General features: G+C 39.6%; 1 protein-coding gene across 2 annotated transcripts in view; it reads left to right on the top strand.

Annotated features, from left to right (window-relative positions):
• The window catches only part of umodl1 (uromodulin-like 1), a 20,416-nt gene extending 4,622 nt beyond the window's left edge, over positions 1-15,794 (top strand). The window contains exons 6-17 of one of the 2 annotated variants that reach the window (XM_007558021.2): positions 444-584; positions 4,321-4,566; positions 7,605-7,862; positions 8,191-8,303; positions 8,877-9,096; positions 9,640-9,777; positions 9,873-10,582; positions 10,698-10,858; positions 12,885-13,121; positions 14,016-14,172; positions 14,322-14,406; positions 14,965-15,794. In XM_007558021.2, the coding sequence (XP_007558083.2) occupies positions 444-584; positions 4,321-4,566; positions 7,605-7,862; positions 8,191-8,303; positions 8,877-9,096; positions 9,640-9,777; positions 9,873-10,582; positions 10,698-10,858; positions 12,885-13,121; positions 14,016-14,172; positions 14,322-14,406; positions 14,965-15,152 (2,654 nt within the window). In that variant the 3' untranslated portion in view covers positions 15,153-15,794. Of the gene's footprint in view, positions 1-443; positions 585-4,320; positions 4,567-7,604; positions 7,863-8,190; positions 8,304-8,876; positions 9,097-9,639; positions 9,778-9,872; positions 10,583-10,697; positions 11,714-11,787; positions 12,427-12,884; positions 13,122-14,015; positions 14,173-14,321; positions 14,407-14,964 lie in introns of those variants that run through there. The other variant, XR_001662835.1, reaches the window with a different exon arrangement.

Consider the following 15,794-nt stretch of genomic DNA (forward strand, 5'->3'; position numbering starts at 1 on the left):
CACACACACACACACACACACACACACACACGCCCACGCACACAAAGCACAGGCACAAGCAAGCGCGCTCTGATATTAATCATAAATCACATTTGCTGCGTTTTCACAAGAAGACGTGAAACGGGTCGCCGTCGTGCGTGCACTTTAAGACTCCGTTAAAGATAATGACTTTTCTCCTCTGCACGGCTCGTTTGAAATCACCACTTCAAGCTTAGTGTAACAATAAGTCTTTATTTTTAGATGCATCAGCATGACTTAGCCTTTGAATTACAGACACAAGGATGACATATGAAGCCGGCCTAAGTCGAACGTTGTGATTAACTCTGATATCTAAATTCTTTGATTTGTCATTTCGCTTTTTAACACTATGTTTCTGTATTTCTGAGAGCTTTAAATTCACCCCCCCCCCCCTCTAACACGTCAGCTCCCTCTCCCCTCGGCAGATGTGGATGAGTGTGTGCACCCTGCTCTCCATCGGTGCTCTCCTCAGGCACACTGTAGCAACACGCTGGGCTCTTACCAGTGCGTCTGCCAACAAGAATATTTGGGCGGTGACCCCAGCGACCCTGGAGTGAACTGTACAAGTAAGACTGTGTGTGTGGAAATGATGTGCAGTAATCATTTATGCTGTGCAAAAATGACTGAAACATATTTTAGAGGGACTGAGGCGGAGGATGCTCGTTTTATGCTGAAATTATTATTTTTTTTTTCACATTTTGTCAGAGGAGGGATAAAATGGGTATGGCTCAAAAACCTATCACGATATAATATCATATCATGTCAGTCCATATTGATAATTATTATTTATTTATTTTATTTTTTTGTATTTCAAATATCTGAAATTCTGCCAAACCGCTCCTGTTTTATCCACAGTTTTCACTCCACTCAGTTGTGTTTTTTTATTTTTTAAGCCGTTTTGAGGCTTCACCGTGGCGAAACCGGAAACCGCTACTCCACAACTTACTCAGCAGGTTGTTGCTAGGTAACCAAATAGTTCAGTGAGTTAGTTGATGTCACCCAACAACTCGCTGTGAGCAGCTGAGCAGCTAAAGCCTTTTCTCTGCCTACATCTCCCAGAGTGCTGTGCTGTCCAGTCAATATTCTATAGATTGAATATTGAATATTCTATCCGATCTATTGATATTGATTACATGTCTATTGCAATATATATGTCTGAGCTTGATCTGTTTTGTAATGATGAATTTAAAAAAAATTAATTCTCGTCTCTAGATGTGCAAAGCTGGTCGAGCCATTCCACAAAAGTCTTTCAGTTGGTTGCATTTCCTCAGGGAAGAGTGAAAACAAGTGGATCCAAGACTTTTTCAATTTTTAAACTGTATTATGTTTCTTCCCTGTCGAAACTCGCCATCCTAAAAACGCACAGATCGTTGTGAGTGTGTACCTTCGCAACATGCTGTACACGCTCGATCTGGGAAATATGAATATATCTTCCACAAAGACTTAGTGGAATCCTGCTGAAAGATATCGAGTTATCTTACAAGTTTAAAACCTATGTTGCGTTTTACTGCAGTCACGTCTGATTGGAGAGGGTTAAACTAGTTTTATTTTACCTGAACTTGTTTTTTTTTTCCCTCTGTAAATAGCCTTCTGTTTGCTCTGTTTTGAAATGACAATATTGTATAAATGTAACAGGGGACTTTCCAGCTTCATACACAGGAAAGTCCCAAACAGTACTCAAAATATTGCATCAGTTAACAGTTTTACTCCAAAGTTTCTGTTTGACACTTACGGCTATTTCACATTTTCATTTTCTCCTGGTTTTTGATAAATACTGATTGGGGGGTGAGCTTGTCAGGCTAAAAGTGTGGACTCGTTGGCAGGAGGCTGGAATAAGAGTCAAATAAAGGAATCTTATTGCAGACTGAGTCATAATCAAATCGCGGGGCTGCGACCTGCAGCTTCAGAGCTGCAGCGGCTCTTAGGGCCGACTGCAGGGGCTCTTATTTGGAACTGAGCAGAGTTTTTTTGGGGGGGGAGGGGGGTGAATTTTAATAAAAGCAGATGTGCTTTTATTATGTGGTTTGGTTCTATATCTGCACTGAAACTCCATAACTGACTGCACCTACAATTAAAAATACAGTTCTTGTTTTCTTTTTTTTATTTTTATTGCAATGTTAAACTAAAACAACAACAACAAAAACATCAACCACATTGTTTCCCTTGGATCTTGAATCCGTGTGATCGCAAACACAAAACAGACGAATAAGGAGTTTTATATGATAGGAACAAGATCTAAAAGGCAAAAGGCTTTGTGGAAATCTGGTGGATCTGCGTATTTTAGAAGTCAAATTTTTATTGTTAAAATGGAAGCTCAACTCTGGTTCTTTAAAACATTTTATAAGTAATTAAATAAATTATTTTCTAGACAGTTTCAAGGAGAGAAGTTTGCAAGAAACGCTGCTTTCACTAAAATGGCTGCTGAGCCCTTGGTCTAAATAGTCCAACAGAAATCCGGACAGCAGAGCTACAAAATATACAGAGATGTGATCTAAACGTGTAAGAATTAAACTAACCGCCTGCAGCTAATATGCTTTGGTAGAACCCGATGACGTGCTGTGCAGGTAACCAATTCCTTTCAATTAAACGTGTCGAAACAGGAAAACAACTGAACCGTGCAAGAAAGCACCAGAGCAGAACCAACACCTGGAAATGCTGCTCCATAGACGAGTAGTGAAAGTTGAATACGGAGCAAAGTGGAAACCAGTTTCAAAGTAACAGTTTACAAACGCCCCAAAAACATAATCTGCACTTTCAGCCAAAACTACATGCTGTGATATTCATAAGGTGCATTTATAACTAATGATGTCTCTTTCGTATCTCTCCCACATGCAAAGTAATTCATACCCCACTGCAATTGTTCACCTTTTGTCACACCAGCATTAATGTATCTCAATGGGATTTCATGTGACAGACTAACAGGCTGTAGTGCATAATCATGATGTAGAAGGGAAATAAATCCAGATAAGAATCTGAAAGATGCAGCATTCATTTTTGATATCGTTACGTTATTCTGATACCCCTAAATACAATCCGTCAAACTTACTAAATGTAATACATTTACTTGGATAAACTTCATTTGATTACTTGTACCAAATTAAATATTTTCTTCTAAGTTGGATCATCTGTTTTGTTTTTTCACTGTGATAAGATTTGAGGGATGTGGCTAAATGCTGGGCAGTCCTGGAAAAAAGCCTTTTAGAGGCCGTAAAGGACTAAGACCAGGGCAGAATGTCACCTTCCAGCAGGATGACCATCCTAAACATACAAACAGAGCAGCAGAGTGGCCTAGATGAAAGCATGTTCATGAGTTAGAAGGGGCCTAGTCAAAGTCCAGATCTAAATCTAACAGAGAATCAAGACTTTAAAATAACTTTTTGTAGATTCTGTTGGCTATCACAAAGCTAAGTGGGAAATAATGTCAATCTGTAGCTGTTCAGAGCTGGTACACTGAAAAAAATGTTTCTTTAAACCAACTTAAAAAGATACTCTAATATGCCACAGCTAATTTTATTCAACTTGCTGAAGCTATGATTCTCATTTGAATGATTATGAAATCAGTTGTAGCTTGAGCAAAAACTGATAAAATTAGCCGAGTATGTTTTAAAGTTGGTTCAAAGAAACATTTTTTTTTGTCTTCAGTGTAGAGGCCTGCAGCTGTAACAGCAACAAAAGTTGCTTCTATAAAGTTTTGACTTTGAAGGGCCGAACACAAATGTACACCACCATCCTTCTCAGATTTTCATTTGGAAACCAAAAAAAAAAAAAAGTTGCAATCAATGTAGTATTTTTTCCCCCTCATCAAAGTTATGCACTATCCAATAAAATACAAGTTAAACTCAAGTTTTTGACAGCAATTATGAAAAAGTACAAGGGATATGAATACTTTTGCAAGGTTACGAATGTAGGGAACAACTCCAGACGTAAAATAGAAAGAAAAACAAAGAGTAAAAGCTTAGCCCTAGCAGTGACAGCAAAACAGCAGCAAAGACTAATGGAAAACACTTCAGCGCAAATCAAATAAAACACATCAACAACATGCTATGCTAGCGTGTGCCGCTACAAAAATACATCACGGCATGAGACAAAGTAAACACGCCGAAAATTGTCCAGATTTCTAATACTTTCACCGTGACCTCTTCTGTGTTTCTCTGTTGTGAGTCATCTTTGAAACAACAGCAGAAAATAAATAAATGCACGAAGGCACATCAACGCCCACGCAAGGTTTTCTTCAGAAGCTTCTGTTCAACACGCTCTTGTTATTTTTATTTATTTTTATTTTATTTTTTTTTTTGCTCCCAGGCGGCACCGGGCTGCGGACCACCGCCGTGCCTCCAGTGGTGAACGCAACCTTTTCCTGGACGCTCGGCGGCACACAGGACTCTTCGGGCGACGGCTCCGTCCCGCTCGGGACCGGCGTGACTCCAGCTCTGACTAACACGAGTCCCGTCACTTACAATTCGTCACACGCCTCGCTGGGGAGAAGCTCAGCGCCGGCTGCCAGCATGAGCCAGGCCGCTGCCTCACCTCTGCCAGCGGCTCCGTGTCGTAAGAAACCCTGACCTTTCGTCCCGAGTCGCTTCAGAAAACTAGAACCCAAGAGACAAGTTAGCATCTGCTAACTAGCAATGAAAATACATTTATTTGGCGTCTTTAAATTACTTAAAATACATTGTTGTATATTGCTGTTTACAAAAAGAAAGAGAATGCCATGTCACCGCGAAACGTAGTGGTGGGTTCTCATTCGTGGAACTGGGGTTTTTGTTCATTTAGACAAAAATAATAATAATCACTGTAAAAGTCAGACCCAAACCTGAAGATGAAGATCAGGGACTAATTTTTTTTAAAAATCATACTGAAGGCCAAATATGCATCTAAATCCACAAAGGAATAATTATTCAGAAGTTTTTATATAGCTGAGGCAGAGTTCAAAACTGAATCTGACAGAAACATTTATCTGAGGACGGCTGTCTGGCAGGCACGTGCAGAGGGGGGGCCTGGGGGTGCTTGAGCACCTGCCTTTTTAGTGGTCTCTGCACGGCCCTGCTGTCTGGGTTTGTGTTTTCGATCATTTCCTCGTTCATCCATGTTCTAAATGTTTTGTCATATTCAGTAAATTTTCTGTGTTCATTATTGTTAGAAAGATGTCTCTTAGTTTATTCCTGTGCTCTGTTCTTTGTGCTTTTGGATTTTGCATTGGATTAGTATTTTCCTTTTAGTCCGTGGTTCCTTTTTGAATGCAGTTCAGTTTCCTTTGTGATAGTTCTCCTTCAGTCTCTCTGCTTTCTCCCTTTCACTGCTGTAAATTCACCTGGTTTCGTTCTCAATTTCCACTTGTGCCTCAATATTTAACCTCCCATCTTTTTTTTTGTTGTTCTTGGCTGGATTCTCTGTTTCTCATTCTCTGGCTCTGTGTCTTGTTCCCATCGTTCCAGTATTGTCTGTTTTGTTTTGTTTTGTTTTTTGATTAACCAAAAAACTAACCATGACAGACTGTGGACAAGAGACGTCCGTGTAATCTGGTATATTTGGAAGTCATTCTGACGGTAGAGTGGCCAAATAATATCAAGTCGAGATGTGCCATGCTCATCAACTCTTTCCAAAGAAGACCGAATGCTGACACTGAATCAGAAGGTGCTCTAGCAAATTAGTTTGAGGGTGGTGCGGATTTTCTTCATTTGTAGAGACTTGCTTTTAATCTGAATTGTTCACCATGAATATCACATGTTGATGTCACAAAAATGTTTGCGTGTAGATTTTTTACAAAGTTTCTGCATATTAATCATTAGTCATCTTAGAAATGGAAGATCTTATGCACACATATCCCACAATGCAGTGCAGACGCAAGTAAGTTATACTAGTACTGGCCTAGTAATAAGTAAATCGAGTTTTGATTGGCTTACTTCATACCACCATTTAAAAAAACATTCTGACACTTTTCAACTCTGCAGCTCACATAACGCTGGTAAAAAAAGAAGCACTTTACCATTTTAAAATGGCTTCCAACAAGTGACAACCGCAGTGAACGAGAGAACGTGTTAGAATATTACATGGATCTTTAATTCAGCCTATAACTGGGTATAAGTTATGCAAGCTGAGATATGCAGTGGGCCTTTTTTTTTTTTTTTTTTTTTTAAAAAGGAAAATCTTACACAATCACAACACAGCTTTGTGGTTAATTTGAAGATGGAATGACAAGAGACCTCTAAGGCAAACTGGTTCAGCCAGTACATCTGGTTACCAGCGGTTACAGTGAAGAAGATATTTCTTTTTAGCTGGTGACGCTATCTAGGGGTTGTGAGAATGTGGTTTAGAGGTTTTAATTTTAGGTCTATTGACAGATCCATTATTACCCTGACAAGGTATGACAGCGCCTTGTGCCACACTATTGAGTGTGTGCCTTATGTTTCAGTGGTATGTGAAGATGTGTGACTAAGTAAATAATGCTCCATCTTTGTATTTCCATGTATTGCATGGCTGCAAAGTCTTAACCTAGCAAATGTCCTGGGTAATAATGTCAATTCATGTTATGCGATGCTAAGTGAATGCCCTTTCTGCACTTAGGAAGGTTCACTCACCTCAGCATTCTAAATGCTTGGAAATTCTGAGATGGAGTGAATTTGGACTTATTTTCTGCATACTTTTGCCTGTTTGTTTGAGTGTTTATGAGCTTTCCTAAAATGTGTTCAGGTCATTGAACTTGCATGGATGATTATTGTGGCGTCACAGTTGAAGTATCTGTATCTTTGCACTGCAGCATAATGTAAGTTTCACATAATTTGTCCCAATATACATGCCCTATGCAAAAATGTAGCTGCATTACAAGCAACATAGGAGTTTATGTTTTTTAAAAGAATAATTTCTTTATGGCTAGACCCTCGCAAAGGAAGCCTTTGGATACATCAACATGAGTGGGAACATAAGTAACGATGTCACAGCAGGTTTACGCTTTATGGATGAGTAAAGTAAGTTTTTACATCAGCTACAATAACCTGTTAGTCCGAATCATGTGTCCAATGGAGTTTGGTGTAATCTTATGCCAACATTATTGCTTGTATTCTTCCCCTTTGTTGACACTGATATACCAAAACATTTTGATGGAAAAGGACACAGGAACGCAATTCACCAATCAGATGAAATGAGAAACAGCCGTGGCAGGGAGAAAGGAGTAAATTTGGGAGAAAGAGACTAGATAGGACGCTGAAATAAGTCTAAAAAGAAACTACAAACACAGTTACTATTGGCAATAACAACTGAATATGGCGATACCTTTTGAATAAACCCAGAAATGACTGGAGAGGAGCACATAAGAGCAACCAAAACATAAATACTACTTCTAAAAGTGCAGTGCTGATAACTACTGTATATGAGAAACCGATATCTGGAAATGATGTCAACGCAAACGGGGTTGGGTTTATTATTCTGACATCAACTGAAATAAATCTACTCAAGTGCTTAACTTAGACTGTAAAAACAAACCTGTGATGCTATGCAAAAGCAAAAATAAAAAATAAATAACTACAGGAGTTTATTTTAACAACGTGTCATGACAAAGTTCACTACTCTGTCATTAAACACCCTACCAGGACCTCCTGGAATCAGTGGCTTGTGGTCTGCTAATGTCACTGGAACATCCATGATTGTCCAATGGTCAACCGAGGTTCAAAGCAACCAGACTTTCCGGATCACTCTGAGCAGGACATCGGAGGTCACTGAGCGCTGGGAAACCAGCAGGACGACGATAGAGCTGAATGGACTTCAGCCTGGGGTGCTCTACAACGTCACTGTGACACCTTGTGCTTGTGGAAGGCAAGGATCTGCTCTTCACACGATGGTCAAAACGGGTAAGAATGGAATATTGCAGTGCTTTAATACAAAGCCATTTTTTGCTTACCGAAACCCACTGGAGACTTCGGTCCATTCATTCAAAGTAATAATTGTCGTCTCGGGCTCAAGTGTTAAATTATTATTGTGTGAATATAAGTAGCGGCATGAAACTTTAAGAATAGTTCAACCTATCACGATGTTGCTTTTGGGAAAATTGAGTACATCACTAGTTCGCCTTCATGTCCTACATAAAGTTTGGATGGGTTTTTTTTTTTTTTTTACCTGAAGGCCTGGGGTTAGATTGAAAAGATTGTTTACGTTGCCAAACAAGGTTTTTCTTCACAGACGCTCAGACTCTTGATGCAACAACACGACTCACAAACATCGAGTTCAACGAAGACCTGAGAAACAGCAGCAGCCAGGCCTACAAAAACCTCACCGAGACTTTTACACAGGAGGTGGGTGCGTTAACAGAAGAACACCACGACAAAATGCCATCTTCGAATATAAATATGCATTACATGCGTACCAGATTTGCACATTGCAAATGTGGGCAAAACTTTTCTGCTATTGTGCTTATGTCAGTCGGCTTTGTTGCGTACAGGTACGGCTCTTGCTAGTCTTTGAAGGTGTTCGTTTTTGGAGCAGGTTACTGGAGGCAAAGAACAATTCAGACTTGCTGATTATTAAGATTTTGGGTTTTTACAAACCACACCCACATCTTATTTCTTGTTGCTACAACACAGGTCAGGTATGCACAAACACGATCACCAGTTCAGGTACTTATTACGAGGCATTTGGCTCAATGAAAGTTTTCATGAATGAGAATATTTGTCTCATTTTGTGATCTCATCAAAGCAATCACAACAGATAAAGGTGTTTGTTTTACTGGCATAACTGGCTGGTTGGTTGCCAGCCACTGAGCTCAATATATTATTTATTTGCTCAATTAAGCATTCTTGTTCCGAGATTTTGCTGAAAAGTACTCACTATGAAGCATCGTCTTTGAAATGCAAACCTTTCACCAACAGATCTACAAATCTCTGCCTCCAGAGATCAAAGCTATGGTGGATTCAGGCCAGGTGAGGATCGAGATCCAAAGCTTTTACCTGGGCAGCGTGGTGGTGGACTTCTCCATCATCTTCAACTCGAGTCCAGTACGAGCCGTGGGTAATGTGTCCTCAGCGCTGGTGCAGTCCCTGATGAACAGCTCCAAATTCACCGTGGATGGAAACAGCACAAGCATCGACGGTATATCTTCGATGCTATCTGCTACTTGCTGCTACCTTAAACAGACTCAATTACACACAAATGGATGTTTGAAATCCTTTATTTCCACTAATTATGGCGATTTTACACTTAGTCGATGAAAATATGGCATTAGAAATTTGATTTTACGTCAGACCAATAGAAATGTACGTATACAGGAATGTGAGCTTAATGAAAGGCTAAAGGTGATTTTCAACAGCTACTTTTAGTCTCACTTGAACGCATATTCTAATTTATTGAATATGACTGTAGTTGGACTGACATTTGGGAGGAGCAGGAGTTAGGGTCAGCATGAGATGGAGAACATGAGATGTGGAAACCTGCTATGAGAGCAATAGGAAACTATTTTAGCACATATAAATCATGTACATTAGATCAGCAGCATCTCCTTATCTCCTACAACTAGATATTTATTTTAATTCATGCATAATTTCATTGATGGGCAAAAGGTGATACTTGATGCGTCTACAGTGTCGTCTGCATAAAAATGACAGGTCATGAGTGACTCTTTTTTTTTTTTAACAGATTTTGACGAATGCGCCTCAGGAGAAAATGATTGTTCTCAGTGGGCTACGTGCACAAACACATGGGCCTCCTACACTTGCATCTGCCTTGACGGATTCATAGACAACAACCCAGAAAGACCTGGACGCAACTGTCAAGGTAGAGCATTAGTGGGAGAGTTAATGCATATTGTTTACTGATATTTATGTGGATATCTTTATTTTTTCCTCATGAACGCATCATGTCCTGTGCAGCGAATGGTACCGTGGACACATCAGCACCAGAAGTTTCTACAATAAGTCCTACTCCACCTGTCCCAACTTTCGATCAAACTACCAATCCTATATTGGCAACCAGTGCAAACGGTCCTCACTTTAGATTTGGCATCCCTACAGCTACGGCTAATAATAATAATAATATCCCACCAACTACCGCTACTTCAGCAACACTCTACATTGCCCCTGTAATTACCGGTAGTACTCAAACAAGCAATAATTCACCAACAGTGGTCATTAATGCTCCAACAAGCCGCTCTGCAGCTCTGGCCAACACCTTAAGAACTACTTCCATCCCAGCGATCCTTCCTACTAATCTGATAACGACTGCTGCTCCCAGAACAACAACCATTACTGTCTCTGAGATCAATACTACACACTCAACAACTTCTTCTAGCCAAGTAGCGCCTTCTGTTGTTCCAACAACAATCACTACACCAAGGATCACTTCTACAATCCCATCTTCTGCTCTAAGATCAGCCACCAATTCCTCTTTGTCAGGAGCCCTTTCGGTCCACTGCAGAGTGGCTGCCATTACTGTCACTCTTGCGAAAGCTTTTCTGGCGAGTGCAAAAATCCCAGAGGGTGCTCTGTACTTGGGCATGCCGGAGTGTGGAGTCAATGGAGGCAATGCCTCCCACGTTCAGATGACCGTGGCGTGGAACGAGTGCGGCACCAGGCTCGTGCATGTAAGTCTCAGCGACCTGAACACTTGGCCAGCAATGGTCATTTTCATCGTTCTCATAAACCAGAATGCACGAACTCTAAGGACATCCCTTCTGTTGTCTTTAATTTTCCTTCCAGAATGAAACTACGTACACAGCATCTGTGAAGTTGTTCAACAGCATGGATCCATACACAGCCGAAGGTGGCGCAGTAGAGGTTCCAAGAATCAGGCTGGAAGTCCCCATCATGTGTACCTACTTGACGAGCATGTTGATTTCTGCAGACTTTGGCTCCATGGGGTATGATTGATATTAAAGTCATGCTTGCTCTACTAAAACTACAATTCATTGTAAAGCGTCAATAAAATGAGCCAACAGTTCTTGACAGATTAAGGGGGGAAACAGTGACTCATGAAATAATTTAGATTAAATATATAAAATAACATCTTGTACCATCAATGATATTGTAGCATTGCTGATGATGTTCAGTGACCTCTTGTGAAGGAGCTCTGAAACATCCTGGAGAGAGAGTACTAATGATCCAGTTAGCTGTCCTCACTGTCGTCTGAAGGGCCTTCTCGTCTGCTACATTGTAGTTGGAGTACCAGCCCAAGATACAATATGTCAACACATTCAATCCCAGCTGTAGTTGAGAAGGTAGTGATGGGAAATAATGTTTCAGTTTCCTCAGAATGTCTAGTCTCCGCTGGGTGTATTTCATAAACACAGTGGTGAGGTAATGTGATCTGAACCCAGATGAATTTAAGTGCAAGGCACCATCTTCTCTACATGTGTGCTAAGGAGTGGATGCATTGATGATCATCATTTCTGTGTTGTACACATTGACCACATTATCTGCACTAGTCCTGTAGGTGTCTAATGTATTCTCTATACAGTGATTATTCAAAAGTACCAAATGGAAATTAAATGAAGAATACCCAATACTTTGATAACATCTGTAAAATTTTGTGATCAGATTTTTCCTCAGTGTGAAAAGCAAGGGACTGAGCACACAGCCCTGAGGAGTCCCATCATGTAGCTGGATAGAGTTGGAGATCATATTTCAGATACTGACAGACTGGAATCTCTCAGTAAGGAAGTTCAGGATCCAGTGACAGTGTTGGTGATCAGGCACTGTCACCAACACTGGTGACAGTGCCTGTGACAGTCACAAGTGTTGGTGACTGTCTCAGTCACCAACACTGGTTGGTGACTGTCACAGGCATTAGTCCATTAGTTGGAGGGGAATGGTGGTACTTGCTTTCAAGCTAGCTAAAATCACAAATATGGCAAAAGTTTCTGTTGTCTTAGTAAGTATGGGATATGTATATTTCCTCTTGACACCACTGGTGTGATAGATAGTAATACATAGCAAGTCTTTTTAGTCTAAGAGACAACTTCACTGCTTGTCGATATGAAATATATGCATTCATGTTCATAAATGAGAATTTTAAGACGTTTATTTGAAGAACTAAGTTCACAAAGTGAAACAAATTAATTTCACACATGATGTTTTCAAGCATTTATTTCTGTTAATCATAATTTTCTGCTTACAGCTAAAGAAAACACCATTTAAAATGAGAATATTACATCTGATTAATAATGCAATACATTAATGTGGACTTAATGAAAAGCATATTTAATATCTGCTTACATTTGATTTTCACAGGATATTTTAAATCTGACAAGCCTCATCAGAACACATTATGACTTATTGAATATGACTGTTTATATAAAAATGTACATCTTTTCAAGAGTGCATAAAATATTTCATTTGAACAGTTTTATAAACTGTAATTTAATTTAATATTTGCACCGTTGCCAAAGAACTACTTGGAAGAATTAAAAAGATGTTTATTATGAAAAAATAAACAAATAAAAGACTGCTCTTGCCTGAAAGTTTCAACCATGAAAGGTGGTAGACTGTGAGATTTAGGCCGTCTGGGTCTGTAGGTCACGTTCAACAATATTGCCAACAGCGCCCTCTTCAGGTTCAATGTCTTATTTGAAAATTTGCTCAAAAGTGGTTAGTGGCTTTTAATTTAATTGCAAAAAAGTGTTGTTTTTTTTTATTTTAACAAATGGAAAACAAATATATTTATCACTACTCAGATAATAGAGGAGTGTGTGTTAAACTTATTCCTCCAGTTTGCAGATTTTGTGTTCAACTTATCTTCCTAGCTCTAAATATGCGCAGACTTATTTCATTTCTCCTTTGACAAACAACAGCATCAAGTTGTCTCTCAAAAGTGTTAAACTCTTTGTGAAATAACTGCTTGCAATAAGAAGCGAAATCATTCCAGCTGCGTCTCCCGTTCGTCTCCAGGTATAACATGATCAAAGATGTGATCACGGGTCTGGGGTCGTTCCAGGTGATGGTGCAGCTGATGAACGGCACCGCGCCGTTGCCCCACAACTACAGCCTGTCCCCGGAGCAGGCCGTGGTGATGGAGGTCAGCCTGAACAGCACCTCGGAACAAATGAAAGTGGTCATCAGCAAATGCTGGGCCACTCCCACCCAGAACCCGGCCGACCCCTACAGCTACGCCTTCCTGGAGAACAGGTCTGCTGCTGCACAATCACTGCTCCATCCACGTGTTGGAGAGCATCTAATTGTTCCGTATCTTTAAGTACTAATGCTACCTTTACTTACCTCTATTATTACAGCTCATGGTCTATGTAGATGTCATTTTATTCAAATACATAAGTTAGATTTTACTTAAGGTTTTGGTAATTATATCCAAAAGCAAATTAATTTTTTTGTACAACTAATAATTTGCCAAAAAAAAAAAAGAAAAAAAAAAGAAAAAGCAACTATTAGGCAAACTCCTACTTGTTGCATGTCCACAATGTTGTGTTTTTAAATTGCTTAATGTATGGGGCAGTTCCATTATATCCATTTTACCCCATTGACAGTTAAAACAAAATAGAAAATTGGCCTCAACTCCCTAAATTTCACGAATTTGATATTAAATGCAAAATTAACAAAATGTTGGCATTTGCGGCCGAAAACTGTCCATCACATACCATGGCAGTTCTAGTTTTTAATTGCACACTGGGTGAGACTATTCTTCTGCCACCCCACACACAACCAATCACACTGCCACTCGTCAATAAAGTCCATTCTGCAAAGAGAAGAAAATAAATACAAAAAAAAAAAAATCATAAAAGAACTAAGATTTTAAAACATTTTCTTATTTTATAAAAAGAGGCTTTTTTATAAAAGCTTACTTTTTCCAAGAATCACTGATCAGTATTACGGTGCTCGCTCAGCTTATGCATCATTTACCCAGGGACTGTGTGGGTAAACGAGCAACAGAACTGACAGCCTAGTTTTTTAATGAGTGCTCATGTTGCAAGGTAAACTAAACAATATAGTCCAGATCAAATATCCCAGTGAAAATCATTCCTGTGCAGCCAAAGTTCATGGGTCTCTCTTTGCCCTGCGTCTCCACAGCTGTCCTCTGAACGCTTACACCAAAGTGCTGACGAACGGCAACTCCACCACCTCCCGGGTGTCCGTGCAGATCTTCTCCTTCGTTAACCTGAACGTGATCTACCTGCACTGCCAGGTCCAGATCTGCGTCCAGGTTGGATCCGATACCTGCGTTCCAGTGAGTGCCGCCTATTGATTTGCTTTCATAAGATACAGTCTTCTGGGCCCCAACATGATTGTAATCACTGCTGGTTTGGACTGAAGCGTGCCACGCAGCAGAATATGGGGTATTCAAAGGCCACGCCGTAATCTCATGCTTTCTTGTAGGAATGTTCACAAAGAACAGCTCGGACTGGAAACACGATTGGAACAAGTGTTGGATCATCTGGGCCTATACTTAGATTAAGTGAAGGTGAATACTTTTATATTTAATGAAACAATGTTGGTACGTTAAACAGCCACCATATATTGTTACCTCTTATACAGCTGCGCAGAAAAGCTTAATATAAATTTGTCTTCTCTGACTGTAGAATAATCTACTTGTCGTTCAACATGCTGAGAGTAATTTTTCAGTGTGAAATCATACTGCTAGCTCCCTTTTCTACAACTAAACGGTGTATTTGGCCCCTCTAATATATAGAAAAAAGTAGTAAATATTTGCCACAAAACTCAGAATTTTTAAAATTAACCTAAAAAATTTTCTAGAAAAAAAAAACTGGAACATTACTGAGCACCTAAAGTCAAAAGACTGTGAGAAGAAATAAAAAAAACCTGGACATTTCTGAGTTTTAAAAGTAAAAAAAAAAAAGACTTTTGAAACAGTAATTTTACATTTTTGTACTAGAAAATTTCTGAAATTAATTGAAAAAAATTTGGGCGAAAATTTACTCCTTTTTTCTCTCTATGATGGCCCGCCGTCATACGCCGGCGTACCTTCCATTAAATCGTGTCGATGTAAACATTATTCCAGAGTCCCTGGAGGAGAAGCTCAACACCATCCACATCGTCGGCCTCTCCTGTCTTGGAGTCGGCGTGTGTCTCTGCTTCATCGTGGGATTCGTCTGCCTGTTTTACTGTCAGAGGAACCGCATCGGACACTACAACTTCAACGCCAAACCCAAAGAGGAAAACTTCACCTACCTTGTTTTTAACACTTAGCATGGGAGTCCAGCTCCAGTCCTCAAGAACCACGGTCCTCCCCGTTTTAGTTCCACAGAATCCCGCTAATTAATCACCATTAGCTTCAGGTGTGTTGAGCCAGTATAATAGCTGAAACACCCAGGATACCGTCGCTTGTAAACTGACTTTGAACGCCACTGGAGAAGCAGCAGAAAAACACGCGTAGCATTTACAGAAACCTGCCGCTAGGGGTCAGTGTTGGTATTTATGTCTGAGCTCACTTTGCATTGGAACCTATTTTTAGTCACCTTCGCTGGACTAAATATATTCAAGCTAGGACAAGAAATGATGTTTGAAATATTAATTATTTAAAAATAGAAACTGATTGAATTTGAAAAATATTTAAATCCAGCCTATGACTTTATTAAAGTTAATTTTTGTCCTAAACAGGTTTGGAATCAAGACTGAAAAATTATCGGCATAGAAAATATAACGCTGCATGCTTGTTAATTAAATATGAGCGCTTCGAATTAAATTATATTCTTTACCAAATCTGCTACATTCATATTCAACTATGCTAATGACATAAAAAGAAACTTGCAAAAAAAAATATATATATATTAATATTAACCTATGCTTCTCGAGGTGTTGCAATAAAATCAAATCATTCTGCACGTCCGA

This window comes from Poecilia formosa, unplaced genomic scaffold (assembly GCF_000485575.1).
Source record: "Poecilia formosa unplaced genomic scaffold, Poecilia_formosa-5.1.2 Scaffold93, whole genome shotgun sequence".
Classification (NCBI taxonomy): Eukaryota; Metazoa; Chordata; class Actinopteri; order Cyprinodontiformes; family Poeciliidae; genus Poecilia; species Poecilia formosa.